The sequence below is a fragment of the Struthio camelus genome, chromosome 7 (genome assembly GCF_040807025.1).
Source record: "Struthio camelus isolate bStrCam1 chromosome 7, bStrCam1.hap1, whole genome shotgun sequence".
NCBI classification, from domain to species: Eukaryota; Metazoa; Chordata; class Aves; order Struthioniformes; family Struthionidae; genus Struthio; species Struthio camelus.
In genome coordinates this window covers 7,274,320-7,302,032 of record NC_090948.1, presented here as the reverse complement: position 1 = coordinate 7,302,032, position 27,713 = coordinate 7,274,320, and the positions used below count along the sequence as shown (strand labels likewise).

The window sequence follows — 27,713 nt, the reverse complement described above, 5'->3', positions numbered from 1 at the left end:
TGTTGCCATAATGTCTTGGGCTGTGATTTTTGAGGATGATGTTTTCTATGATTTCAGGGATGATTTAGCAGGGTGTGTCAGAGAGATCCACAGAAAGCTGTTGGTACCATGTTGCTGGACAGATGATGGGGCCAAAGCCAGGCTTCTTAGCTAACTAGGGAGGAGAATTTGGGTGAATTGCACAATCAACCCTCTTGGCTTGTTTTTACCGCCCTGCCTCTGAACTTGACCCTTTCATCCTCCCGGCATCAGTCACACCACAGACTCCCACACTGCTGCAACCTGTCTCCGTTCACATCAGTTTTATGCGTTACCTTCCAACCTTGTCCTGCCATCCAGTTAGTACCTCTCTCCTCCAAAGTCAAGGCATGTGCTAGCAGCTTTTCTCCTCTGCTAGCCAGTCACTACAGCTGGCAAATGCTCACTTTTAATGGGCATTTCAGGGTGCTTTCATCCCCAATCTCCACCTTTCCTCTCTTTGCACGGGGTGTGTGAAGGCTTGTCATACATCTACGATTAATTTTTGCTTTATGCAGGTAAATGTCTGTATGTAGGAATCTGAGCTGAAGACTTAGTATTCCACAGGAGAGCCAGGAACATATACAGTATCATTATCTGCTTTTGTGGCAAAGAAATATGTGTTACTTTGCTTTGCTTTCTTACTGAGTTTCCTTTAATTGCAGGTGTCAAGGATGTCTTAGGTTTGCTGAGGGCTAACAGGCAGGGATGTATAACTCTTGCTCTGAAAGCTCACTAGTCCTCTTCTGTCTCCTCTGAATATAAAGCAGCCGTGACACCTCTTCTTCTACAATGACCATGTTCCTATAGTAGTGAAGCAATTGCATTAGGATATCTTGATGAATAAGGCTTTTCACTGATGAACCTTGGCTGATTCTGTTTGCAAATAAAAAGTGCTCCCATCTAAGACATGTGACTGTTCTGCACTGTTTTTCCTGGCTAACTGGGGAAGTGTCACAGAAGAGATGTTCCTCTAAAACAGTTCTGGTGCAATAATGCAGAGAGTTCAGGCAGTATAGCCGGTACGCATGTTCTCAGGAAGTTCACAGCCTAATTTTCACAAGTTTTATTTTGTTTGCATCCACTCTCTGAAAAATTTTGGGAGAGAAGGGTGGATCCAGGCAGGCTTCATTGATAGTGCCAATGAGGGACGCTTCTTACAGCTTTTGAGCTGTCTTCCTTCATTGTGAGACAGAGGTAATGACCCTCTGGACCACTACCAGTATACAGAAATGCTACAAAATAAAAATGTACTAGGCCCCTGCTAATATTTCCTCAGTGCCTACCTACTCTGACATCCACATCAGCACATTCCCGTGGCAATTCCCGTGGCAGTATCGCTGATGGTATTCAATGTGGGCGGAGAAGCCGTGGTAATGCAGCAACTCAGTAGAGTATTTGTATGCAAAGGTAGCACAAAGGGGCTGCAGAGTCGTTTTGAAACAGCTCTGTAAAGCTGTGACCTGTGTGTTGAATATCTAAATGTTTAGGGGCTGTCTGCCTGCCTGCTAGAGAGCAGGACTGTGAGTACATTCAGGTGGACTATCTAGATGCTTGGAGCAGCTTGCTTGGCTGCCTCCGTTGTGGGGGCTCTACACTGGTTCTTTCCTGCTTCTCTGGTGGTTGTTTTCCTGAATAAGAAATAAGCCATCTCTACTGAACATGCTGTTATTTATGTACATAAAGCAAAACACATCTGGATTTCTGGATTATCAGAGCATCTAAAAGCTCTACCAATTCCACCAATTAGGTGGAACTAATAAAACCATCAGGCCTAATAAAGCAGCCTGTCTCAAATCATTAATTTTTCATGACATTTACTAAAATTCTATTCTTTATCTCTGTTTGTGAGTTGTTTTAGATGAGGACAAAAAGAAAAAAACAGAAAAGAATGTAATTCTCAGAGCTTGGCTACAGATTGACGATCGGAACACACTTGAATTCTCATCTCCCATCCAGCTGGATCTCCTCTTCACAGTTCAGAAATATTCCTTATAAAAATCAAACGTCAGGAACACAGAGGCTAAGTTCTTTTTTTAGGGACTGCAGAACTATTTGCAGGAGAGAAAAAGCCCACATGGCTCTTTGAGAGGGACAGAGTGAACCTAGATCTTTCCGTGCTCAGGTCTAGACTTTCAACTGTTCTCTCTCTGGAATTGACACCAGATTTTGCATAACAGCCAAGCGCCATGTATTTGCCTGCACCAAGGCCAGATTTCCTTGTGTGCTCCTTCTGCCTGTCTTGTGCTGCCCATTGTGCTACTGAACACCAGAAGTGCAAAATGTAGAGCAGCAAATCTGAGCCCTTTCAAACTCCTAGTCATTTCTCTCAGTGTCCAAGTAGGACCCTGAGAGCTGTTCTGGCTTTAAAGGTCAGCCCTAAGAACAGTTGGTGCCTTAGCTTGTTTGAGGAGCACCACTGAATCCGAGAGTATTACTAAATACTTGTAACTAAAACAGGCTAATAAATCTATAGAACAGGTCATAAGTTTAAAAAGCCATTGCCTAAAGAGCCGTTCCTTCCTGGAAAGATGTTATCAAGCCCTGTTCAAGTAGTTTTTCTGTAGCTGGGATTTGCATTCTTTCCTTGGAAGAATGGGAAGCAGGTCTCCTGCAGTCAATGTAAATTGCAGCTGTGCAAATTAACTTGAGGGGAACTGGTAAGGAATGTAGGAATTTAGATACTTTCGAACATTCAGATATGGGGAGGCCACGTCCTTATCTAATGCTTATGTGCTTCAAAACATGAGGTGGTTGAGAATATTTCTGACAAAAGAATGTTCATTCTGAAAATGGAGGTTTGTCAAAAATGAAAGGGTTTGCAAGAAAGGATCTACTTAAAAAAGGATTTACTTTTTCTAGCTTCATTCTGATAATATAGAAACACCATTTCAACAAGATAAAGAATATCAGTTTACCACGCCCATTTTGTTTCCGTAATATATCTTACTATTCTGTTTGATATGTTCTATGATAAAGTTTTGACGTTAGAGAACTGAGATGATTCAATGTTATCAAAATGAAATGGTTTAACGTCTTTGAATCAGAATTTTCTCGAATTGTGAAATATTGTCTCGCAGCTACAGTCCTGCAGAAAACTCCCCCGAGAGATAAGCGTTCTTAGAAGAGTGAGAACCCTGATTCCTAACATCTCTATTCAAAGTGCTTGTCACCTATAGTAATCAATAGATACTTAAGTCTTATAGACAGATTTTTTCTGTTACTAAAGTCATCGATGAATAAAATGTCTTAAGACTCCCCAGGTTCAGACATCATGGCCTCTTAATGTTCCTCCAAGTGACGTTACAGGCCCAGAAGCAATCTTCAAAGGAACACAATGGCTGTTGTCTCTAGATCTATTTATTATATTCTCTCTTTTACTGTTGTTGCCAAGAACAATATCAAATACTGTCCAGACTCCTTTCAGTTTGAAGCCATCAGCTCAGTTCAGCTCAACAGCCTGTTGAGCTATCCGATGCCTGGTAATGCATTCCAAGCATAACTACACTGTCTAGATTTGTGTCAGTGGCCTAGATCAAGAGTAACTAAAAATTAAGGATGGTCCTTAATGTTGCCATTTTAGATGGGAGTTGAGTTTATTTTTATGAGATTCACTGGTGGTTTTTTTCAGTAGATTATGACTATTCAATATATTGTATATCCTCTGGTATATTTTTGTTTGTGACATAAAGCCAAAGAACTCTTTTGGGTCCCCCATCAACAGCAGCTAAGCACAATACAGTTTAAATACAAGGCATAAAAGACTACTGGAAGGTGCCTACACGAGGGAAAATTTAACTGCAGCCAGAGAAATCACATTACCAAGCAACTCCCTATTAACATGCTTAACAGAGAAACATATGCTCAGCATATGTGAACTGGCCCACAAAAAGCAAAGACAACTTGTCAAAATAAACAAGCTCAAATGTGCATTAAAATACCCAATGGAGGATGTAGTCAGACCTGTATGGAGAATTCCACAATTTGGGATGCCCATTCAAGACCAACCAAAAAGATTAGAGGCAAGTTTTTTCACTTTAGTTAGGATCCTTTCAGTGTGCCTGGACTTAAGTAGGCATAAAGGTAGCCTATGTAAAGGCTTTATGTTCCTGGAGTAGTACCGATATGGCTTTGACGTATGATAGTCAAGCCCTGAGGATTGTTCTTGAAAGATGAATCCCAGTTTCCTGTGTCCCTCCAGGACAGTGGTTGTTATTAAAGCATGTTATTAACATACACGTTATTGCTAACACATAAAATGTGTTATTAAAGACAAGTTTCAGGCATTCGTTAGTATTTGCAATACTACTTGACCTCTTTTTGAAATAATAGGTAGATCTTCCTGCGATAAATACTTGTTTATGAACAGTGACTTATGTAAGCCAACATTATAAGGACTTCAGATGACAGTGGTAAACAAAGTGCTTTGCCCTCTGGTGCTCTGGTAACCAGTAGAGATTGCAAAGCCAGCCTGACTCTATTAGGGAAAAATTTTCGTTTTTGCTTATGAAATTCCCATCTCTGTGGTTCTGAATACTTGAACATGAACTACATCTGCTGTTCATTTCCAAAAAGCAACAGGATGGTTTCCACAGCAGTTGTCAGGCTTATATATTTGTAGCAACATGCAGATGATTTATGTGCAAACATGCCATGACAGCGGGGAAGACGGGCACAAAACCGTTATCACAGTCTGTGACTATTCTGAAAGTCACACTCATCAAAAGAGGCTGCAGGAGATAAAGACAGATTAGGACAGATAAGAGGAGCTACGTAGTGTGATTCTCTTTTGAGGGCATACTGTGGACTTTTATTGTATCTTATAAACAGGCTATAAAAACTGTTTTTTAAAAGCATTGTCTCCCAGTGAACAGTGGACACCTACCTGCTTTTGAAAATCCTGTCCTGGTAGCCTCCTCTTTTCCCTTGGGGTGATACAGAAGGTGATTCATTTAGAGGTTCCTGATGGTCTTGCAATTGCTTGTTTTAAGCACAGGTGGTCTAAGATCTTCTATGGGTAAAGTTCCTGTTTTTTTCTGCTTTCCCAGATGAGAAGGACAGGATGAAGGGCAGAGATAAAGCAATGTCTTTCCTTCTTTGGAAACAAACCATTTTAATTTGCTATAGAGCAGAACATAGGTGGGACTGATATGAAACAAGAATGGCAAACTCAGATGAACTTCCATGTGAAGTAGGACTAAGAAGAATGGGACCATTTGCTTTAGAGACAAGATGAGCAAGAGAGGATATGTAAAAGATGCTAGAAATTCTTAGGGAAACATGATGGGCTGATGAGTTTTATTCATTGTCTCATTAGGAAGAGACACTCCAGGAAAATAAGGAGCACTATATTTAAAACTAATGTTGTTTTTCCTTCACAAATACACAGTTAATCTTTGGAACTCACACCCACACAAGGCAAAATGGCATTCAGCGGTCTAGGGCATTTACCAGGAGTGTAATAACAGCTTGAATTTAAATAGCATAGATTTTAAAAAAGAGGAAGAAAGTTCTGGAAGTGATATATCTTCATGTTTTTGTTAGCCATACCTGAGAAATAGAGTAAGGAAGAAAGTTCACTCTTTCCAGATGTTTGAAAAAACAAATAATTTCTAAGATTCTGCTCTTAAGCTTCCTGTGGTTAGTACTGTACTAGACAGACCACTTGTTTGATGTAATATGGCAAGTCCTATGTCCAAATGACAAAAGAAGTGTTAGGAAGGAGGTGCACAGAGGCAGGAAGATGAGTACCATATAGCTGTATACACTAGTCAGAGAGAGTGAATAAAGGAAGGCTGGTGAGAGGAAGAAGGGAAGAAACAGGCTTTTGCTGAGTCCATTTGGGCTGCCATTCTGTATTCTGGTTAATGGAAATTGATTATTATTAACAGCTAGACTTCTCTTGAGTGACAGGACGCTGACCGTGATTTTCGGACTTTTAATATTTTTTGGAGTTTGTTTCATTATCTTCATATACCTTGTAACTAAGGCCTTGTAATCAGAGTGTACAGAATTTATACTCTGGTGTGTAAAAGTCTTGGATAGGAGCCTAGCTCCTGTTGCAAAATGGAAGATAAAAACCGTAGTCCTCTCTCAGTGATCTGTGGGTGGGTCGTTTACCTCAGCTGTGGATTAACTGCGTTGCAGATACAGTTGAAGGCAATGAAACGTTGGCCCACTTGGGTTAGCCGGGTCTGGCAGTACAGGGGCATGATGCATGCTTATTAGCCTAGGTGAGAAGAGAACAGAAGTATGAAGCCAGCTTACCCATGCTTAAAAGCCATATTGCATGATGGCATGGTGGTACTAAGGGAATAGCTTACGGGCACGATGTTGGGATGAATTCACCCATCCTTATGTTTAACTTCATGTTATGAAATACCCTTAATCAGCTGAGCAGGAGCATGACTTGATCCTCTAGTTAACAGTATTAACAGAATCAGCTGGGCTTCAGCTTCTTACTCTGTCTCTGATTTCTCATGTCACTTTGGACAAACCACTTAATAGCTCTCTGACTTAACAATATGCAGGTACTTTCCTACCTTCGCCGGGTGATAGGAGGGTAAATATATCTGGATTAATGGAGACCAAATAAGTAGGCATTTTTGGCTTACAGTACCTCTTGTTCCCAAACGCTTTGCATGTGTGCTTTTGCTCAACTCTGTTTGCACAAAAAGATCAAAGCCAGATTTGCCATCCACTATCGTAAGACAGTATGAAGGTGTCGTGTATTTTTAGTAGGTAGTCTGTAAAACAAAATGCTTTTGTTTTCTGTAAGACTGGTTGACATATTAGAGAATTAGTTTCAATCCCCAGTTTGCAAATGCTGAGTTGTTAAGTGAATGTGAGGGAGTGGAATTGAGAATTCATGCTGTTGCGGGGAGCTCACCTTTTTTTATCACCAGTAAACCAAGATTTTAAATTAGCCAGGCCCTCCAAGCCACATGATATTACTCGCATATAAAACATGACACATCTGTCAGATTTTGCTCAGAAAAGCTGCCTTGAAGACTGCAAATCTTCCTGGCTAGAGTAGATGGTGCAAAGGCAGCAATCAAGGCAATGTGTGAAAAGCTTCCCTTTGCAACCTGCACAATTACTGACCTATTCAGAGAAACCTCCCCTTTTAGCTTTTAGCTCTGCTAGACAATTTACCCTGTCTCAGCTGTCTCACTGCATTATGTCCTTCAACCCCCCTAGAATTACGTTTGGAGCCAGCAAACACTGCTGGCTCCGCAAGAAAAGCTGAGAGCGGAAAGGTCAGGTCGATTAAAGCAGTTGATCAGAATCTTTAACATAAAGACGTCACAGGCAAAATAGTAACGCTACTTCATGCTCAGCTAAGAGCAAATGATTCATCAGGCAAGGCTGCTTATTTCTGGAGGATGGCCACAAAAGAGAAGAGAACATGCTGGCTGTATCGATCACGGTTGTAACAAGGGACTGCGGAGCCCTCTCCAGTCTTGATGGAAATTTAATGTTAGAAATACATCATCTAGTATAAATATATCAATATATATTTTACATCAAATGGATTTTGAAAACATCCTGGCCCAGCCTACTATAGCCAGTGCTTCCTTGCACAAATATCTCATTTAGAGCAAATAGCTTTTTTACAATGCTCCGCACCACTTGATGCTGCTAAAGATGCAACCATTTTGTGAGGACTTCTGTGAAGGTGTCTACATAAGTGGGTGGACCCTGAAATCTCCAATGCTTTGACCTAAAGGGCTGACCTTTGTGGGTGAAAATTTACCAATGTTAAGCAGATACAGCCTAAAGGATGCTTTCGTCTGTCTTATCGTCCCCCCCCCCCCCCCCCCGCCTTTGCCCAGGAATTAATCAGGAATACTGTTCTAACAGGAACAACTGCCCAAGCGGCTGAACGCCACTTCTGCTGCCTCCAGTGCCTGCTTGTATCTCAAGCAGAGAGCTCCTGCTTCCCCCCAGCACCCCTCTCTGTCTATTCCTTGGCAACAGCAGACAACTGGCTCTCTGCACTGGGAGAGAAAGCAAGGCAGAAGTGAGAGGCACGTGTTGGTACGTGGAGGTGGGACGGGTGGTTTAAAAAACCAGATTTGGATCCTGTGACTGTCAATGTGAAAGCATTCAGCTTTGACACCAGCCAGCAGTCTCTCTCCTTCCTTGCCCTCCCCTTCCTTCCTATCTCTTCCTATCCCTTTAAGTATATATAAATATATACTTAATTCAGTTAATTCCCATGGTGGTTTGGCATCACAGAATAGGACTGAAAGTTCACAAGATAAATGAGTGCTAGGGAAAACATGAAACAATAATTCAGGGAAGAAAATGCAGCTGAAGAAAATGAGTGGTGAAGAAAAAGAAGCAAGAATTCCCAGAGGAAGGATCATTTCCCAAAGGAGTATGAGAAGCGAGGAAGGGCCGAGTGGACAGGAGGGGGCAGGTAAGCATAATGTACAGTATGATGAGGGATAAAATCTGGAGTGCAAAGCAGTGTGCAGTAAGGCCCCTGGAAGAGAAAGTGTGGAGGGAGCCAGTGGGCATGGCAGCAGAGCTCCCACAGCCTGGCAGGCAGGAGCAGCTATGCAGGACTTGCAGGTGTGGACTTCTGGGGAGAGGAAAGCAAACAATGGACCATCCAGGGCGCTGAATCCAGCCTGTGCAGTCGCTGGTGACCAGACTAGAGGGCTGCGTTCCAGGAGAGTTGATGGACTAGCGCAGCGTGCTCCTCCCACACCACAACCCACAAAACATTTCTCAGCACCTTGTAGCATACCTAAGACCTCAGCACATGAGACCGAGTGACGCGTGTCACAGGAAGAGAGCAAGACAGCTTCTCTGATATTGTGACTGGAGGGATGAAGGAGGAAATGACTTCAGCAGCAATGTTTTGGATCTGCTGAAGAGGGAGGTTGAAGAAGAATTCATTATAGACCCGAAGGGCACATCTGTATTGTGTAATACCAACTAGTATGGAGACAGTCACAGTTTTCTAAGCTTTGCCAGAGACTAATTCCTGGAAAGGGTAACACAGCTGATAGTCTAAACAAGCTAGTTCCTTTAGTACTCATTCAGATATCTCTGCACTACATTGCATAATGTAGACATACCTTAAATTTTTGTCAATAAGGATTTTAAAGTGATTCAAGGCAAGCTCTTTTGTGGCAAAACCACTGGTCACCAAAATCAAAGGAATAAAAGGTGGGACACAGAAGAAACACTCCTTTGCCGAAGGCTATGGAAAAGTGTGTGATCACTGTGTGATCAGAAATGCCCCATACAGAGCAATATTTTGCAATTTTTTCCAAGGCCCATGTTTTCTGTGTAGCAATCTGCTACCTTTTGAGTCAATGTACTCCTAATTTAGCCTGCAGTATCATGTAGTACCCAACACACTCTCAATCTGCAATTGTGACTCTGTCAGCCCCTCTACAGAATTAACTCGGCTCTGAATTAGTCATTCTACGTGCCAGCGCATGTAAAATAGACTCAAGTGAATCAGATTCTGTGTGCAGATACTGAATTGCAGTAAATACAGTGACTCGGAGAATCTCACAGGCTGCATCTGGGCTTTCACATTCAGAGGGATACTCTTTCTCAGTTGGCTTCACAGCCTATCTGAGCAGGACAGGCAGACAAAAGAGCCAGGAACGAAACCCCTAACATGACACCAAACTTCCTGCTCTCTTTGTTAATGCTTATGTGGCAACTCAGTCCTTTTCTTGGGTGTAAGCATGCAGCAGGAAAGGGAGGCATAAAAGAGAAACCAAGAGGACAGCTAGAGTAGAGAAATGCCCAAGGAAGAAAAAAAGAAAAGTCAGGAAGAATATAAAAGTATTCTCTTAAGTTGAGCTGCTTCAAATCTGAGAGCCCATCTAGCATGACACAGGGGGACAGCATGCACAGCATGTCGGCCTGCATTAGGATTGCTCGGGCTGAGGGAGCCTAGCCCTGTAGGCAGTGCATCCTCTAGTGATCCCAGCAAGGAGCAAAGTGGTATATGCTGGAAAAGCTACCTGTACTGGTCAGACTCCAGTGCAGAAGCCTCCCCACTTCCAAGCCAGGAAGAGGGCACGAGAGACAGGTCCTCAGAGCTGTGCTACACTTGTGACAGCAGTCTCAGGCCTCAGTCTTCCATGTTGAGCCATCTGGGGTTCTAAACTATTAAAATAGGAATTCAAATAATGTAAGTTTTGAAAGAATGGTGAAAAAGCATCTACAGACTCTAGAATGTGAATATGAGGGTTTGGGTATTCTGATGTGGCAACCTAGGAGAGGAGGAGGAGGAAGCACTGGGAGACTAGGAAAAGAGAAGAGCGGGGAAAAGAACTGGAGAGATGGGGTGGAAGGAAAAGGAAACAAAGGAAGTGTGAGGAGCATGGAAGAGTAGCACCAGAAGCAAGTATCTTGGCTCAATAAGCTCAGATGTGGCACCTAGAGATGCCAGTGATGCCTACAGCAGAGTCTTTACGAAGGGACGCTGATGAGGGAGATTCATCAGCGAGTGTGTGGAGGGGCTGAGGACCTCAGACCTCATTCTCCCACAGCTGCAGGAAGCCAGCTAGGATTTTCTCTGTGAGGATGGTCAGGTTCAGGAAGACTTGGGGAAGAGTGCAAAGGGAAAAAACAAACAAAAAGAGATTTTTTCTACATGAAGATATTAAATTTCTCCCACCGTTCTCCTCCTTCTGGAGAAAACTGTGAAGTAACTGGGACCACTGTGTGCAACACCAGCCATAATGCTGTCGTGGCAGTGTACATTAAGTGAGGGATGGAAGGCGAGTGCTGAATTTTAGTCTTCCGTTTCCAGCACTTTTTAAGGGTGTTGTCAGGGTTCATCCCCAAACCAGGAGAGGGAGATCCAAGTTGAGAAGAAGTGAGCTGTAACTTTACAAGACTATTTGACTGGCATGGAACGGCTGTCAGCTGGAGTAGGGGTGATGTTGGAGATGCTCAGTTCAGGCATTGTTATCTGAACTGGATCTGGTGCGCCACGAGTCTGAACTCCCAACCTTTGGCAACCTGCTTTGGTGCCAGATGTGGCCTCCTTGGCCTGTCTCAGCCTAGGTAAGCTCAAACTTTAGTGTAATCTGTGTTTCCATCTAGTTCCACCATGTCTCAGCTGTAGTTATTAAAGATATCCATAGGGGCTGTAACTGGGTTGGTAAACTCTGGATTGGGCATAGCCCCCAAAGCAATCTAATCCTGATATTTCCTTCCTTGCAGGGGGTGGAGGGAAACGCAAAGGCAAAAGCAAAAAGTGGAAGGAAATCTTGAAATTCCCTCACATCAGCCAATGTGAAGATCTCCGAAGAACAATAGGTAAGAGCTTTTTCCTTTCTTGGAGTATTGCATAAATAAAATATGCTCTCAACGCTGCCTCAACAAAACTGCGTTAAAGATACTCATTATTAAATGGGATCGGTTTAAAGATGATCATGCAACGCACACAGCCTCTGTGATGTGGCTATACAAACTAAACATTTTCTGGTTCCTAACAAGGCAGGATGCTGTTGCAAGGCAGGGTCAGACAGTGGCCAAGCCCTTTGCTTTATGTGCACAGGCTCTAAAGCCAAGGGGACTTTCCAGTTAGACAATACCTGGCATACGGGACAGGTACTTTGGCTTGGTACATATCAGGGCCAATGTGGCTGTTAAAGGTCATTCAGAAACGGGTCCTGTCATCATATCCTGCATTACTTTGTAAGAGAAATAACTCTTTATCAGCTAGAAAATGGAGACATGGTGAAAAGAGTGAGATTTCTGATGCAGTTGGAGGTTGATATTAATTTTTTCTGGATATGATGTTTGAAGTCGTAGCCACTTCCCTCTGCCAGGCAGGTTTGCTCAGCAGTGCCGTCCTGTATTCACATCACAACACTGTATTTGTGTATTTTTTCATACGACTCATAAAACTTTTTTTTTTTAAATTACTTCATTTGACTGATGTGGGCCAAATACTGAAGATTTGGAAATGGAACTTGCAGTGATCGTTTCCATAACACAGAATTTTTCCTGCTCGTATCTGGGAAATTGCAACATACTTCTAACTCTTTCCTTGCCAAACAGTAATAGCAGATGTCTACTTCTCAATTCTCACTGGAAAGCTCAGTATAACCTCACAGGAAGAGGTTAATTTCAGCAATTGAGGCTCCTTTTTTCTCCTACGCTGAGATAAATCTTAGCACTGGCAATGAATGAATGAAAGGCAAGAAACTGTAACAACTGAGATAGCAAGCAGCATAATTTGTCTGACTTGGGTGAACTCCTGGGGTCTGACTGACAGTGCCCTGGCACTGTTTACATTCGAAATTCACGGCATGTTTATGTAGAGAAAATTTGTGGAATGTTTCAAAACTCTTTTCATGGTCTCCTTCACTAAATTTCACTTCCTTCATCTTCTGCTGTCGAGCTAAAAGGAGGGTAAAGAAAGGGAGGAGAGGCAGGCGAAAAGAGAGGAGGTTTTTCCACTTCATGGCCACTTACCTACTCTACAGACATACAAACCTTGGCACAATTTCTGATGCTACAGAATCTGCTGGAAGCGAATCTAACTTAATATATTGTAATTTGCGTAGGGTATTCTCTCTGTTGTTCCATTAATCTTGGTTCCTAAAGGGGAAAACTGCATCAGTTAAGATTCTTGCTCTCTACAGAGGAATAATATCATGAAAGGATTAGTTTTAAAAAGTAAGTCTGCCCAAGGTTTGTGTTTCTGAAATGCTGTTTCTGGCATTTTTTGGTGGCAGCGTTATCCTAAATGTAATTTGTTTTGCATTTTTTCATGAAAGAACTGGAGAAGTAATAGGGCAGGAGTTTCACCTTGTGATGCTCTTCGTGGAGATGGTGTTGCTGCAAAGATTAACTGTTGATTGGCAAGTATGGCAACTGATTTTTATACTATGGGAAATAAGGTCCAAATCCTGGTTCTGTAACTCTTATTTGTATTGAATAGCTTTCCCACTGAGCTGAGTGTGATTACACAAGGAGTGAGACACTGCTCAGTCTGAGTAAGGTCATCTGTCCTTGCTGGCTCTACAATTTTTCGGTTAATCTAGCTGAGATGGAAACATCCTGGACAAATAGTTGCTGTTTTTAAGTAGATAAGCTCCCCCTCGCATATACAGTGAATCTGACCCATCTAGGATGAGCCAGACTCTCTGGGTCTATACCATGGAGTCCTTTGCACACGTGTGGTTCGTCTGATGCACATGGCATGGATCAGTTGCACGTGCTGATCCGTTGTCTTGGGGCCACTGGGTCCTGCGCGTCCCGGATGCACTGGGCTATGTATGGCTATTGGAGCGCCAGTGACAAATACGACGTGTTACTATAAACTCCTTTTATTGTCTCTGCTGAGGAAGATGGTCCAGCCCAACAAGTCTCTTGGCTTTACACATCTTCACTTGTTATTTTCGGCAAGTCCTTTTAAATGAACTGTTAGGTAAGAGCTGACAAGGTATTTCCACAGGTAATTTTGTGAGGGAATATTTTGAAACAGCCTTCTTGAATAACCTGTCAGCCGGTCGGCTGTATTATTTGCAATGAATCCAGCTGTACTGTGTGTTTCTGCTCATCAGTCCCTCCCCTAACACCTTTTCAGCCTAACACCTTGACTGGCCAGTGCCAGTCAAATTTGATAATGAAACAGAGGCCTCAGAGAGGCTTATTCCTCCAATTTCTATGAAAATCTGCAGCCAGCAGAGAAGAAAAACTCTATGCATTTTTCTGTTGAGGAAAAGACTACAACGTCAATTCAACTGTAGGCATCAAGACAAAAATTAATGGTTTCTGCTCATCACAGACCTCTTTGCCATATGTCACCTTCTAGTGCTTTTGCTCAGATGACAGCCCAGACCCAGTCTTACCACCTTGTCACATGTTAAAAAAAGACATACTGAACCTTACTGGATTGCATGAACTGGTGGACTGGGCTTTTGAGGTTTTGTTACACTCCTCTTTTCTGGATACTTCCCAAGAGCCTCTGTGGAAAAGCTTGGGGGTAGGAACGGGTTGGACATTTTCTCCCTTTCAATTAGAGCTGGCAAGGAACTGCTGTGAAGAAAGGCACTGCTTAGTTGAATGCAACCGTAAACCATGGATGGAAAATGCTGCTGTTGTAATTGTGGAAATTTAGTCTACATGTGTGTGTAAATGCCCTCATTCTGGTGTAAAAATGTATGTGCTTTTGCACCACACGAAGATGTACTGAAAAGAGTCTATGTCTTAAAAAAATAGTGTAGTGTGAAAAGAAATCTGTGAAAAACAGGAAGGCTGAAATAAACCAAGGGTCTGCGACCTGTGTTGACACAATTATGAGTCAGTTCATACCTTTTGGTTCCCTCTGTGTTTACAGGAGACTCTGTGTTTGACTATCCATCATCTGGTGTCTTACTGAAAGACTTGCTTAGTAAAACCCTTTTTCCTCTCCTTCTTGTGCACAGAAACAAAAATCAAAACACCAGGGAGTAACAGTTTTTCTGATAAACAAACAAACAGTGGAAACATCTTTATTAAAAGTGCCGTTTAGCCAAGGAGCTGGTTTTTTGATTGAGTTTTAAAGCAACTTCTTCTCTTCTTTCTTTTTTGTCCAAAGTACACAACACCTTTTGCAGAGAAATTCTGTGGCCTGCATTGTGTGCTAATTAAATAGGCAAGTGGAACAGCAGGGGTGTTCGGAAGGGTGCTGCACTCATGCCTTTGCTGCACTCCAAGGGAGCCTTGTATATTTGCAATTAATGGCTAATGTTTGTGTGTGTTAGCAGCCCTCCTTCAGGTCCAAAGCAGGCAGAGGCAAGTTGTAGTAAAACAGCTAGCCCTTTGCAGATTAATTTTGGAATTAACTGGCCTTTCAATCAATCAAAACTTGTGTTTCAGACATTAGTAACAATCAATCATATTACAGATACTATTCGAAATGATATACTGATATGTTTAAAATCCACAGATGACAGCTTCGCAAAAGAGATGTGTCAAGGGAAGGGGGAAAAGAGCTAGGCCAGGCACAGTTTTAAGAATTCCTGCATTTGACAAACATGGCATGGATAGACGCCACAAGCTAATGATACCCGCTGGTTTAAAGGCCATCAGTAAATGAAAATGTAAGAGCAAGTTGCAATTTTAAGGGCCAGAGTGTCTTTCTAATGATAAAAGATTATGGATGTCTGTAAATATTTCTGAATGACGCAAAGGGTTCTTTTGGTTGAAAGTGTGGAATTTTTATTTATTTTGCTCAGACCCATTCTGTGCTTTTTTCTTTCATAAAAAACTGCTTGGGTGAAAGAGTTGATTATTCTGATCTTTGGCAAATTTTCTTTCCTAACTGTCCAAATGCTATATAATAAATCAAGATTTTTTCCCCATAGATTGAAGTTTTTGGGGAAATTGCCACAGAATGTGTCTGCTGTTTGTTGCATTAAGCTCATTTGTTGTATTATTGCAAAAACCCTTTAACTCCTTCAGTAAAGAAGTTTCTCATTATGCACTGTATTCAGGTAGAAGGAGAACTCTTGATGATTTATCGTTTTAAATCTTTATAATCAGTGAGATTCTAGAGTGAGAAAGATCAGCCCCATTAATACTAACTAACTTTGTCATGCTTCGTTTAAAAAGAGAAAAAAATCCTCCATGTGCCATTTAACCTCTCATATGTCATTTCTGTCCCATTTATCCAGGGTAAAATTAGCTTTGAGCATCCATTCTGGCAGGTTCTGCTTAGTTTTGTTAAAAATACTCTTCTGTGTGAGAATGCTCTGTAAAGACGGTGAACAGAATAAGTGGAGCAAAATTCAAACTGTAGAGTTCACATGCTCTTTTTTTTTTTTTTTTTTACAAAGACTGGCTCTTTTCCCTGCTTTTTCTGTATTATACTTCTTCACATATGATCAAGATCTTCGCCTAAATGATTTTTTGAGTTATTCTGGCTTTCATCTAACTGGAGGCAAATCAGTGGTGCAGATGCTGCAATGGGATTTAGACCCACTGAGTAAGCATGAGCATGGATGCTCGTAGCAATCGAGACGCAGCAGCGTGGACATCAGTGACAGAGAAATGCTTGAGCATTTATCCAGCTTCCTAGAAGCGTGTTGCAGCCTGCACTGAGCTCCATCCTGTGGCAGAACGACTGCTGCTATACCCTAGTTATCTAGCTTCCAGGTAGCTTGGGCACCTGTACTCAGCGCCGCAGCGCTGAGTCGATTCACGTCCTTCGTGAATTCCCGTCGGTGATTCTCTGGCGCCTGCTCCCCACAGCTCGGCAGAGATAAACGAACGGGTGAAGGGCCGCTGGGCGCCTTGCAAAAGGAAAGCGTGCGTTTCCTGGCTTGCAGGCGAAGGGAGCTGCCTGCACGAGCTCAAGTGACAATGTGGCAGATCAGCGTGCATAACAAAATAGTATGGCCGTGTGGCACGCTGCCCTGCTTTGGCTGCGGACCATGTCGGGCACTGGGAAGCGTATGCAGTCAGGGAAGGGGGTTGTAGATAAACAAACGCAGTTAATGTGCAGATCCCAGAATTTGAGACTAAGTGGTGGTGTCATTCACAAAGCTCGGGCACTGAAGCAGGAAAAGGCATCAAAAGCCCAGTCTGATGTTTATTTTTCATATTCATTGACGAATTCAGAACGCAAAGAAGTAGCCAACTTTCTCTGCAGCAAGTTCTTCAGTGCTGATGTTTACCCTGCTGAAAAAGCAAGGCTGAAAAATGTAATCCTGAAGCCTACAAATAAATCAGAGGAACTGCAACTCTCCTTCCATTATAAAGTGTTGTAATTTCTGTGATGATCTTACAGTATCAGCTTGAATATTACACCTAGTCACATTTTTTGGCTAAAATATACTTTGAGTATTTGAGACTTTTTTTTTTTGTAGAAAGTATCAGCTTTCCTTTAAAAAAAAAAGTCTTACGTTTTAATTAGAAAAAAATTTTTCTCAACAGGTAGTCAGAGTTTCATGCAATGAAATAACATGTAGGGGAATGAACCTTCTATTGTCTTTCCAAAGATGCAGACGTATGGTTAGCTTTACTGTGAACCTACTGGTGTTGTACGCATACAACTGGAGCTGAGTAACCAGGATTGAGCTCTAAGGCCCCCCTGGGAGGGACTAGGTTTTCTGTAAAGCTAGGGAACTGGAAGCAGTTAGCTAAAAAATACTATTTAGTTGGAAAAAAATTGTATCATTGTTATAATATTCATTGAAATATGCGTCTAGAGAAACTCAGGAGACTGAAGACTTTTTGCCATATCGTTTAAGGCTCAAGCTGGTAAGCACAGCAGCTGTCAGAATTGTGCTCTGTATGGAAATAAGTTTTTCGGCATCAGCACCCTTGGATAGCTGTCACTTAGGTTATATTTCTATCAGTTAAAGCAATAATAAAGGGTTGTCTTGCTGGTATTTTTACATCATCTAAGTATAAGCACCTGCGACAGAAGTCTGTTAGCATCCCAAGCTGCCCCTCTGATTAAGGAGCAGATAAGTTGGGCTTCTAACTTAGCTGTGCTGGATTGCCCTTTGGACCGTGCACTGGATGCACAAGAACTCCAGGGCTAGTCCTAACGCCCGGGGGCGGATAGTCTCTTTGCTGCTGGAACGCGAAGTAACAGAAAATCTCCGCAGAGGAGTTGTCCTCTGTGGAAGTTCTCTGCAGTGCTAGTACAGAAAGAGCGCAGAAAGAGAGGAAACCAGGAAGGACTGAAAGCAAAATGGGAAGAACTGCTGAAAGCTGTGGAGATTTATTGCTCTGGAAAAAGTTATGCAGATATTTTGGATAGCATTAATACAGAAGAAAAATCAAACTAATTTTATTTCTAAAGAAAAAATGAGGTTCTTCCCCTTGATAGCCTCCTCTCTGGACACTTCCCTTCCCCCTCTGTTTCTTTCCTTCTCCCACAGTAGACACAACTTTACCCTCTTTAACTTGAGCCAAAAGTTGCTTCTTCAAAGTACAGCTTACGCAACCTTTCCAGCATAGACCTTGCCTTCAGCAGTACCCGGTAGTTTTTTGGATTCTATGTGCTGTCCCATATCATGAATGCATCTAAATTAAATTAGAAGCTCTTTAGGGGCAGGAACTGGCTGTATGATAGATACTGTTCCAGTACATGAAATGATACGACTGACGTCAAAACCATATTGTTTGTTTACAAACGCACAGTTAGTTCAGTTCCTTTCTTTAAAATCCTTAAGATTCAACTATAATTCTATCATAAACATAGGTTTCTAGTGCTCTGCTGATGGACAAATAGAGCAATGTTTGGTGTCCTTGCAAGATTAGCTGTATCCAGCTCATAGCAATGAGTGGGACTGAGAAGGTTTTTTTTTCGCAATTTTTTTTAATGCCATCACAGAAAGTATGTGAAAAACAAGCTGTTTTATGCATCTAGTGAGACTTAAGACTAACACTGGGAGAACAGGCTGCTTGCAGGCTGCTTGTACTTGACAGCTTCCAGGACGGGAAAGGGACGCAGGGGAAATGAGTTTAAATGATCTCAGCCCACATTCTATTTACAGAATTTATTTCACAAGACTTAATCCATTAAGCATTACCTTGGCAGTGGCAACCCAGAAAGAAACCAAGAAAGACTTGCTATTCTCCATAGAGAACAGGCAGCACATCTCCTTACCAAACAATAAGTCCACACCAGTAGATACTTAATATAAAGCCTCCTAAAGAAGGAATATTATCACTGAACTTTTGTATTTTTATTTTGTGACAAAGTCTGTGTTTGGTGCAATAAATTCTTCTTCAACAAATTAAGAAGAAGAAAGTGCCACGACACACTGAATTGTTTCCAAAAGTTATTACAGTGATATGCAGAAAAGGAATTATGAGAGAATATATCCTTTTAAAAGATCCATTTCATCTCTCACTGAAAGTAGAAGCAGATATTGTGAGCTGCAGGGTTTTTCATTATCTTATTAGGTAATATGAGTCATTAAGGCTAATTAATACTTCTGCGGTGATTTGGAATTGGAAAATGCTATGGAAGTGCTCACGGGTCCTGTTAAATACTAGTACTTGGTAGCCGAGGAAATTTGTTTTAAAACCAGTTTAGCATTTGCTGGATATAGGGAATAAAAGGCAGGGCTACATTTACAGCAAAGTCTTAATCTTCTTCCCGTTGAACTCACTTATAACTTCACTACCGATGTTAATGAGAAGAAGGTAGCGGGGCAAAGAAAGGCCTCCTGTTTTGTTGACTCTGTCCAGCTCTGCTGAAGTCAGAGAGAATATTTCCCTTAATTTAAATTGACAGGAGCCATCTTACAACGAAAGGAGGAAACTGAAAGGAGGGAAAAGAGAGAGAAAAGGTTAAGCAGGCTTACCGCCTCGGGGTGCTGCCAAGCGCGCTCGTCCGAGGGCTGGTGGACCATTCTGAAATCCTCATGCTTGAGGGTGCGTTCAGGCTGCTGGGCAGGGAGGGGATTGACGGGAGTTAATGCTTGTTGGGGGAGGTAACTCATTTGGGGTAGCTGATAGAAGAAACGATATTTTTGACATGGCTTCTTCTAGTTATTACAACGGCCTCCAGGATTGTGCCTGGGCTCCATTTTAGGCTGCGTTAGAAATAGTCGTGGTAGAAGTGTGGGACTCCGAAATGCTACAGGTCACTGTAGATGAACATGAGAAAAGAGTCCAAGCCCTTTGTTGAAACATTTTGTAAAGAAAAATGGCATTTTAAAAGAAATGTGTATCAGAGAAAAGTAGAGTTGTTTCCATTCCGGATAAAAAGCTGAAAACCAACGTTTTTCTCTTTTATTTTCTCTTTCGATGCCCTTCTTTTTCCCTTTTAAGTGAAAGAGGGTCAGGAGGAAGAGAAACGTCCTCTTCTTTGTTTAAAACCAGAAAAAAGTGTTAGTCTTTGCTTAGACAAAAGTTCCCCCAAAGTCCATGAAAGCAAAACTCACTTTTTTTGGTGTGTGCCAGTTTGAATATCTGAAATATATAAAAGCAAACCCGTGCTGCTTTTTAAATTTTATTTCTGTCTTTGTGGCACTTCTTTTATTCAAGCTCTCTCTAGCACAAAGTGTACCTCTTCCTTCTTCGTGAAGGTCCTTGATCTGTGCGCTTCGGTTCCCCTGGTTTGGTTTATGTCTTTCTGACAGTGCAAAGGGACACTAAAGTAAATATGAATACAACATTTCAAGTTTAAATATCGTTTAAGATTCTGCAAATGGATTCACAGGTTAGCAGTATATGTATTCATACCCATTCTAAATCTATGATGTCTGAGATGAGACCTGGATAAATTAATGAAAATAATTTATTATTATTAATAATTAATAACTTAATGAAGTATTAATAGTCCAGTGCTTCTGATTTCTACCTTTCCAGGAAGAAAGAGCATGAGAACTTTTGGGGTGATCCTAAGTATAGCTTGTAATTCTGGCTTTAGGACATAATGTAGCATAATGTAGGGGAAATCATGTGGTGAGTATTAAAAGCCTAATTTTTGGTAGTTTTTCTGAATCCCTGTAGTCATTCCGAGATTCGGTTTATTTTTCACTTAATCATTATTTGCTGCTTTGAAAACGCTTTGGAGATGATAACTGGAACTATTTCTCTGTGCTCCGTAGGTCAGAAATTGGGGCACGGCCATGAATTCTGCTAAATGTTGGTATTAAAATAGAAGCCCCCTCAGCAGAGTGGAAGCAAGAGACCATTTCTGAACAGTGTTCCTGGTTGTGCCAATGCTTTTGCTTATTAGATACCACACATTTTTACCATGCTGAAACAATGCCAGGTAATTATAAGACAAGTAAAAGAAAAATGTTCTGTACCCTAAATTGCTGTCTCTTGGATAGAGTCATGGCAAGGGTGAGTGAAAGTATAATGCAAACTGAAAAACCTCCCTAAGTTTGGAGACCGAGGTAGAATGGTATTTGATTTTGTTGAGGAGCTCCCTGTTGTCCTGAGTTTGATAAAGTTCAGTGCAAAAATGTCTCAGCAAAAAGTCTGAAATCTTATCATCCTTAAAAAATACGTTAAGAACCATGATGTGTGGGGAGGTTTTTTCCTTTCCAGAAAAACAACTGGTTAATTTCAAAGGTGGAAGTGTCTGCTACAGTAAATGTCCTATAAATTATAACATATCAGAAATAGTTACAAACTTCTTTGTAGCTGCCAGATTCACCATCTTCCTGCCCTGCCCCAGCATTATGTGGGCACAGTAACACATGGTGGGACCTTGAGGGTCTCTCCACATCACACTGATTTTCTGAGATTTCACTTGGACAAGTTAGGACAAGGCTGTGTTGACGTATTGGTGTAAGGCTGCTCTCGTGAGAGCAAGATCCAGCTCAACTACATATAAGTATTAGCAATGTTGAAACAGTTCTCTGTAAGTAAGTGCTTTTAGGCTTTCCTAACTCCTGATTTGAAATACTTTTGGCACTTATAAACATGGTTAATAGAGACAAAACGATTTTGAGCATTGGAAGAATTTGGTATAAGTCATTTCAGAAATATTCTGTTCAGCAGTTGGGTATAAAGTTCCTCACATTTGACCTTTCAGCATATGTTTAGTTCATCTCATGAACAGTGACTTCAACATATAGAGCTTCAAGTAAGGCCGAAGCAGTAACTGGCCATGCTGCAAAGGCGTAGTACAACATGTCTTACAAAGCACAAAAGAGAGAAACCAATGGGGGGTTACTTAATGAATAGCATGGAGTATTTAATTTAATTTAGCAAATTATAGCACATTCATGCTGATCAGCTCTCCGAGATCTGAAGCCAGCAGCCATGCCACTTCAAGCAAGATCCCTTTCAAAGCTCATCAGCTGAACCTGCTCAGCCTGAGCACAAGTAACTAGGTGCGATATCTTTGGGAAAGACGTCAGTGCTGGTGGTAGGCTGGGTCCCACATGGGAGAGAGCTTACCTGACTCTGGAGTGGGAAAGGGCTGGCACTGCTGGCTCCTGGAGGCCTCTGCATGCACCTGAGGTCTGTGCTGAAGGAGGGGACGGAGAATGGGAGGCAGGAGCATGGATGGGCTGGGGGCAACTCTGCCAGCGAAGAAGAGTACACCTCCTTTGCTTAGCGAGTGGTAGTATTCCTGAGGCTTGCGCTGCTTGGGATAGGAGACAAAAGCTAGAGTGAAACAGCACCTATTAAGCAGCCTTTTTTGGGAGTGGACCTCATGACCTTCCTTAGCTCTATTATAGCTTTCTCCCTCGAAGGTAGAGATCTTTCCTTCCGAGACTGATTTCATCCCTGCCTGGGAAACCATGGGTGTCAGTGGGGTGTCATTATCTTTTATGGAAAAAAAAGTTCCTTCTAAAAATATTGTCTATTCCAGTATTGTCTATGCCAGTGTGACTATGAATCAGTGTTAAGAGCTGCGAGGGAGAATTAGAGCCTATCCTCCCTGTTGTTTGCTGTGCACAACCCCTAGTCCTATGACTAGAGCTAATACCTTCTTTAAAATTTACTTCAAAGTCTCTTCAGTGGTCAGAGCCTTTCTTGGAGTTAAAGATCAACTTGTTTAGGTAAGATCTTAAAGAGTGGAAGGCAGCAACACAAAGTTTCAAGTTCTGCAGAGGAGCTGCCCATGCAAAGGTCACACGAGGTTGTGATTACTCCCATTGTGTGCTGCAGTGGGCTTCATGCGTTAGTACAGACTGCGATTGCAACAGGGCCAGCACAGAGAGAGGCAAGACATGGACCCACCCAGTGGCCCTAGGGTTTTGGCAAATTCTCTGGCACTAGTCTCTGTTCCAGATCACAGAGAAGCTTTGACGAGGACCCGTCGTTCTGGTTTAGAGAAGGGAGAGGATTTTATTCTCAATAGCACCATGAAATTGCTTGGATTTCATACATGGAAAATAATCATCACCAATAATCAATTGCTAGTAAGCACCTGTAAAGCACTTGAAATTTATGAAATGCTCACTCTATCTCCTAGTGTACATAAGATACTCTTTTCTTTTCTCTTTTCTCATTTGATGTGAGACCAGGTGAAAACTTTCTGTCCTTCTGTATCATTAAGGAGAGATTGTTGTTACTTCTTGAACTCTGGTGATTTTCGCCTTCGGTCTCACCAGGTGCTGAGGAGTGTTGGTGCTAATTACACCTCCCCAAAAGCCTTTATCTTATGTGTAAGCCGGCTTCCTTCTACTGATGCAAGTCAAAACAATGTTTTAACTGGCAGAATTATGTGGAATTCTGCCTCATCTTTTTTTTTTGTCCTTCCATCAGCAAACTTGTATCTCCCTAACATGTCCCCAGACCTGGCAGTTTTCCAGAGTTTCCCTTTTTCATAGGCAGCAATAAGGAAGGGAGTCTCATCTTGCTGCCGACTCACCCACTTGCAGCATGCGTTTGGGAGGGGTCAGAAATCCTTGCCTTTGAGCTCCTCAGAGCAGAGAAGAAAATGGGAGTTCAGCTGGGAGCTCTGGGTGCGAGACTAGATTTAGAAAGCAAATATACCACTTTGATTTTCTTCCTCCCTTTTTTCTTCATTTAAGTGAATTTAAGTCCTGGTGACAGCGGATATACATAGACAGCCCTTGATTGAGAAATACTCTGTATATCTCCCCAACAGATACAGACTGATTTCCCCTACCTTGTCTTGCCATTGTACCTCAACCTTGCAAAGGACCGGAGCAGAGAGAGAGAATATTTCAGCTCCCATGATCACTCACTCTTAGCTAGGCCTGCCAGCGTGGATGCCAGCTGTGCTCGTGTTTTTGCATAGCTGTGGGTTTGATACCGGTGTAGCTTGCCAACTGCCAGCATAAGCTGTGTAATGTATAACTCTGCAAATGGCCTGCCAGCATCTGTTTCTCATCCTACAGCATTTTAAATAATGCACATTTCCAGCTGTCTTCCCCTTCCTTCCCAATTTCAAATCACAATTTGTTGATTTCACTTATTGCCCTGAGATGCATTTCCAGGCTGCTCAGTCAGTGTGCAAAGGAAAGCTGTTCAGTGGAGCTGCAAGGCTTGACACGAACTGTCCATGCCCTCCTGAGCCAGTGCTGTCGTATGTCGAAACCAAAGGAGCTCTCAGCTACGAGGAGCCCTAAAGCTTGTGGAATGCATTAATTAAACATGCTTCTGCCTGGAAGAGGTAAAATGGTAGAAGACCTCTGCAGATAACTTGGCAGCTCCGTAATGCAGTATTCACAGTTTAGAGTCTCTCAGGGAAAAAAATGAACAGCCTTTTTAGAGGGGTTTTTTGAGCCCTTGTTTCCAGCAGGAATGTAATTAAAGAACACTGTGAAGGCCATGTAAGTATGCTGTTCACATACAGAGGAAAGATTAAATTCCAATGCTTTGTTTGGGGTAAATTGCTGACCTTTGTTAAAAGTCTTCAGCATTAAAGTCATCTGAAGAAAACCATTCCTAGCATACATTAAGATGAGTTGCTTTCACTGGATTCTTTCCCTTGTACAGTGTAACAGTTTAATATGAATATAACAGGAAACAAGAAAAATTGAAAGCATAATACATTTTGAATGGCATAATGTAAGAGGTGACTTCTTTTAAGGAGCTAGAAGGCAAAGGAATCAACTTTAAATATTTTAAATGAGCTCTTGGAGCAATCTCTCAAGGGAATTTTTTTTCCCTCCCTCCCTTATTTTAGGACTGTAAAATCTATGTTTCCTGCTAGTATGCTCTTTATAGAGAGACTGTAAAACCATAATCAGCATAATTTTACTTACCAGGTTATAAAAATGCTCTATCTTATGTCCCACAGACAAAGTGAAGAAATGTTTGTTTCTTTAGCTTAGTAAGAGTTTCCCATTCTGCTTTCTGGGTAGATTTACAGAATATTGGTACAGTTTGTACCCGCCGAATCAACATCTCAAGGCAAAACCTCTTCCTGCCATCGTACAACTAAACATTTCTTATAGTAGTAGCCTTATACTTTCCCAAATTTCTCCTCCCCCTTCAGAGCCTGGGAAAGCAGATGGACCCTACGGGGTGACCTGGAGGTCATGAAATCCAGGCTATTAGAGCTCAAGTGGGAAAGTACATTCCAGGGCAGAGAACCCTTTCACCAAGTATGTTTGCAGCTCTCTAGCTGAGTTGATACTGCACTCTTCAAATGATTGCAAGTGACATGGCTTGGGGCACGGAGACAGCAGATGCCTGATATTTAGGTTGTTATGACTCAGTGTTTTCCACCCTAGCTGGAACTCAAATGCTAGCTAAGGATAGCCACAGGGACCCTGTGTTTGAGAAAACCCACTTCCCAAACAGGGCACCCAGGAAGAAAATTCCATTCAACAAACAGCATTGCACTTTTCTCTCTCATGAAAACATTGTGCTTGTCTCTGTCTGGAAGTGTTTGGGAAGCCAGCAAAGGCATGAATCACCCTAGTAAGGTCCGTGTTCAAACATCAGGCCCACAGTTTTCTCATCAGTCATAAATGGAAAACTGCTTAGCAAATCCAACCCAGTCCTGAACCTAAGTGACGAAACTGACCCCTTCATTTTGGCCTCTCATACATGCTGTTTTTCTCATGCTATTTAAGTAAATCAACTTGCTTTCTTACCCCAGGCTTATAAGCTCCAGTTATGTCCCTGAATCATATTGGATTGTCTTGCCACTAAGCTGAGTATATGCAGCGTTGTCCAGATGCAAGGGTGAGAGGGTAGGAGTGATGTGAACCCCTCAGGGAGATCCTTGGGGTCAAAGAATTGTTGCTTGCCATATTGCTGTCCACTGTCCCTTCTATCACTGAAGAAGCAGAAGGCCATGTGGGCAACGTGCAGTGATAAATATAGCTGGCCTATCTGAGAGGACTGCTGTGGACAAATAGTCATCCATGGCCTGGAGGAGGTTATCAGTCAACACAAGGAATGTGGCATCTGAGTCATGTTTAGGCCTAAAACCAAACTGATTGAGGTCAAAGAGTCTGAGAACTCCAGAGCGATGGTCATGATAGAAGATCATCCTCTGATTCAAGGGATTGGAGAGTGCGCACAAAAGCTGTAATCTCTCAGGCAACATGAGGCTGGGATGAGTAGTAAAAAATGAAGGCCACCATGGAAACACATCATCAAAGGATGAAACCCAAATCAGGAAAAGCAAAACCAGCAGCACAACAGGCACTCTAGTTTGCACCAATGGTAGCTACCCTCATCTCCTGACTGGGTAGACTAAAGCTATTTGTCTGGGACCTTCCCAAGCACTCCATGAGTTACAGGTGTAATTGCAGGTAGCTTAGTGCAACGTGCATAGGAACGACAGGAAAAGAGTGGCAGCACAGGCTCAGATGCTCGTTAAGGAGCAGCAGGAACACCTAATGTTTCTGGAGGGCGTCACTCGTACTGAAGTTGATCATGCCATGGTATTTTTTACTGTTACCCATTGCAGCTGGGATAGCCTATTAGGCATTTGATATCCCAATCTGTACTTGCTTTGTCATTTTGTGGTTGATCCATTCTACTTTATTAGGGAGCTAAAAGATAGAACTTATTTGGGCGTTCTGGTCTCTAATTTCAGCAGGTATAACTTAGGCCCCTCTTAGTTTTAGAGAGTTTAGAGAGTTTAGAGAGAGGCTTAGTTTCAGGCACTTCTGGTTGTTAATGACCTACAGTAGCTCTCCGAAACTGCTCTTCCTACCTAGAAGCTGCTACCTGCTCATATACACTGAAGAACCGTGGGGCCCAACAATGAAATAAAAGCCTTCAGTATAGCTGGCCTGATGTATTACTGCGTACCTATGATGTGGTGCTGGATACAAGAAACACAAAGTAGTCTTTGTCATAACTGTGGTCAGTAACAAACTCAACGTTTGTTAATCGGTGATTTCTGACTTTCTCTTGATTTGTTGAACCCAAATAAATTCCTATTTAAATGTGGACACCTACGTAGAAAATTTAACGGCCATGGCCTTGCTTATTGAACCTTTAGAAGTTTTCAGGCTCTTCTGAGTACTGGCTGAAAGACGTGGTCTAATTTTATGCCTTCCTTCTGTCATAGCTTCACTGACTTGCTGCCTACATTTGCACAAGCTGTTTTCATCGAACAGCCTGGGTTGCTTCTGGGTAAAAGAGTCAAAGGAAAGGCCTATGGTGTAATTTAGCCTCCCTCCCGTGTTCTAAATGAAGAATGTGAGGGCAATTGGCACCTGGAGAAGTTGCCCTCACAACATGTCTTCCCTATAATGCAATTAGGAAAAGAATTACCAATCCTATCCTATCAAATCTTGCCTCCGTGCTTCCTCCAAGACCCTCGCAGAATACAGCAATTTGCCAGAAACAGAACCATGTTCACTGCTGCACAAACCTTTGCAATGTTGATCAAAAGTCCACCTGTTGATCAGAAGTCCTTACCATTGGACCATTGCTAGTGCAAGTGCTTCCTTGTCGCTGGAGAGCTCTTCAGAAGTTGCTGTATGGAAGAGTTCTGCCATGCAATAGGGCAATGTAGAAAAGCAGACTGCACCCTGCTCCAGTGAGGTCCACCGTTAATGACTAAAACTGACATCACAGAGCAGGCCATTTAGCCTACCTGGCATATAGGAGAACTGGACTGGTATACCTTAGCTCAGCTGAAGCATTCAGCCGTAGCCACGTGATGAATTGTTGGCCTAGTTCTTCTGTTTGCCTGATTGATTTAAAAAAAAAAAAAAAGTACTGAATGCAGTGGCAGCGATTAAATGTAGTCACACTGATGAATTGTTTCCCTGAATGACTGTCAGCAAACCGAAGTTTACCACTTACGCCTCTCCTGTTCCTCGCTTTAAAATGAATTA

The 27,713-nt window shown here is 42.1% G+C and overlaps 1 protein-coding gene and 1 long non-coding RNA gene across 5 annotated transcripts in view; one reads left to right on the top strand and one right to left on the bottom strand.

Annotated features, from left to right (window-relative positions):
- The window catches only part of GRK5 (G protein-coupled receptor kinase 5), a 182,925-nt gene that overhangs the window by 65,198 nt on the left and 90,014 nt on the right, over positions 1 to 27,713 (top strand). For all 4 annotated transcript variants that reach the window (XM_068951594.1, XM_068951596.1, XM_068951595.1 and 1 more), the window contains one exon: positions 11,227 to 11,322. In XM_068951594.1, coding sequence (XP_068807695.1) covers positions 11,227 to 11,322 — 96 coding nt within the window. Of the gene's footprint in view, positions 1 to 11,226; positions 11,323 to 27,713 lie in introns of those variants that run through there.
- On the bottom strand, positions 19,326 to 27,570 carry LOC138067920 (uncharacterized). Its single transcript, XR_011142389.1, has 3 exons — positions 24,669 to 27,570; positions 21,883 to 22,069; positions 19,326 to 20,117 (listed from the first exon to the last, which is right to left on the bottom strand). It is a non-coding gene; the product is annotated as an uncharacterized lncRNA (long non-coding RNA).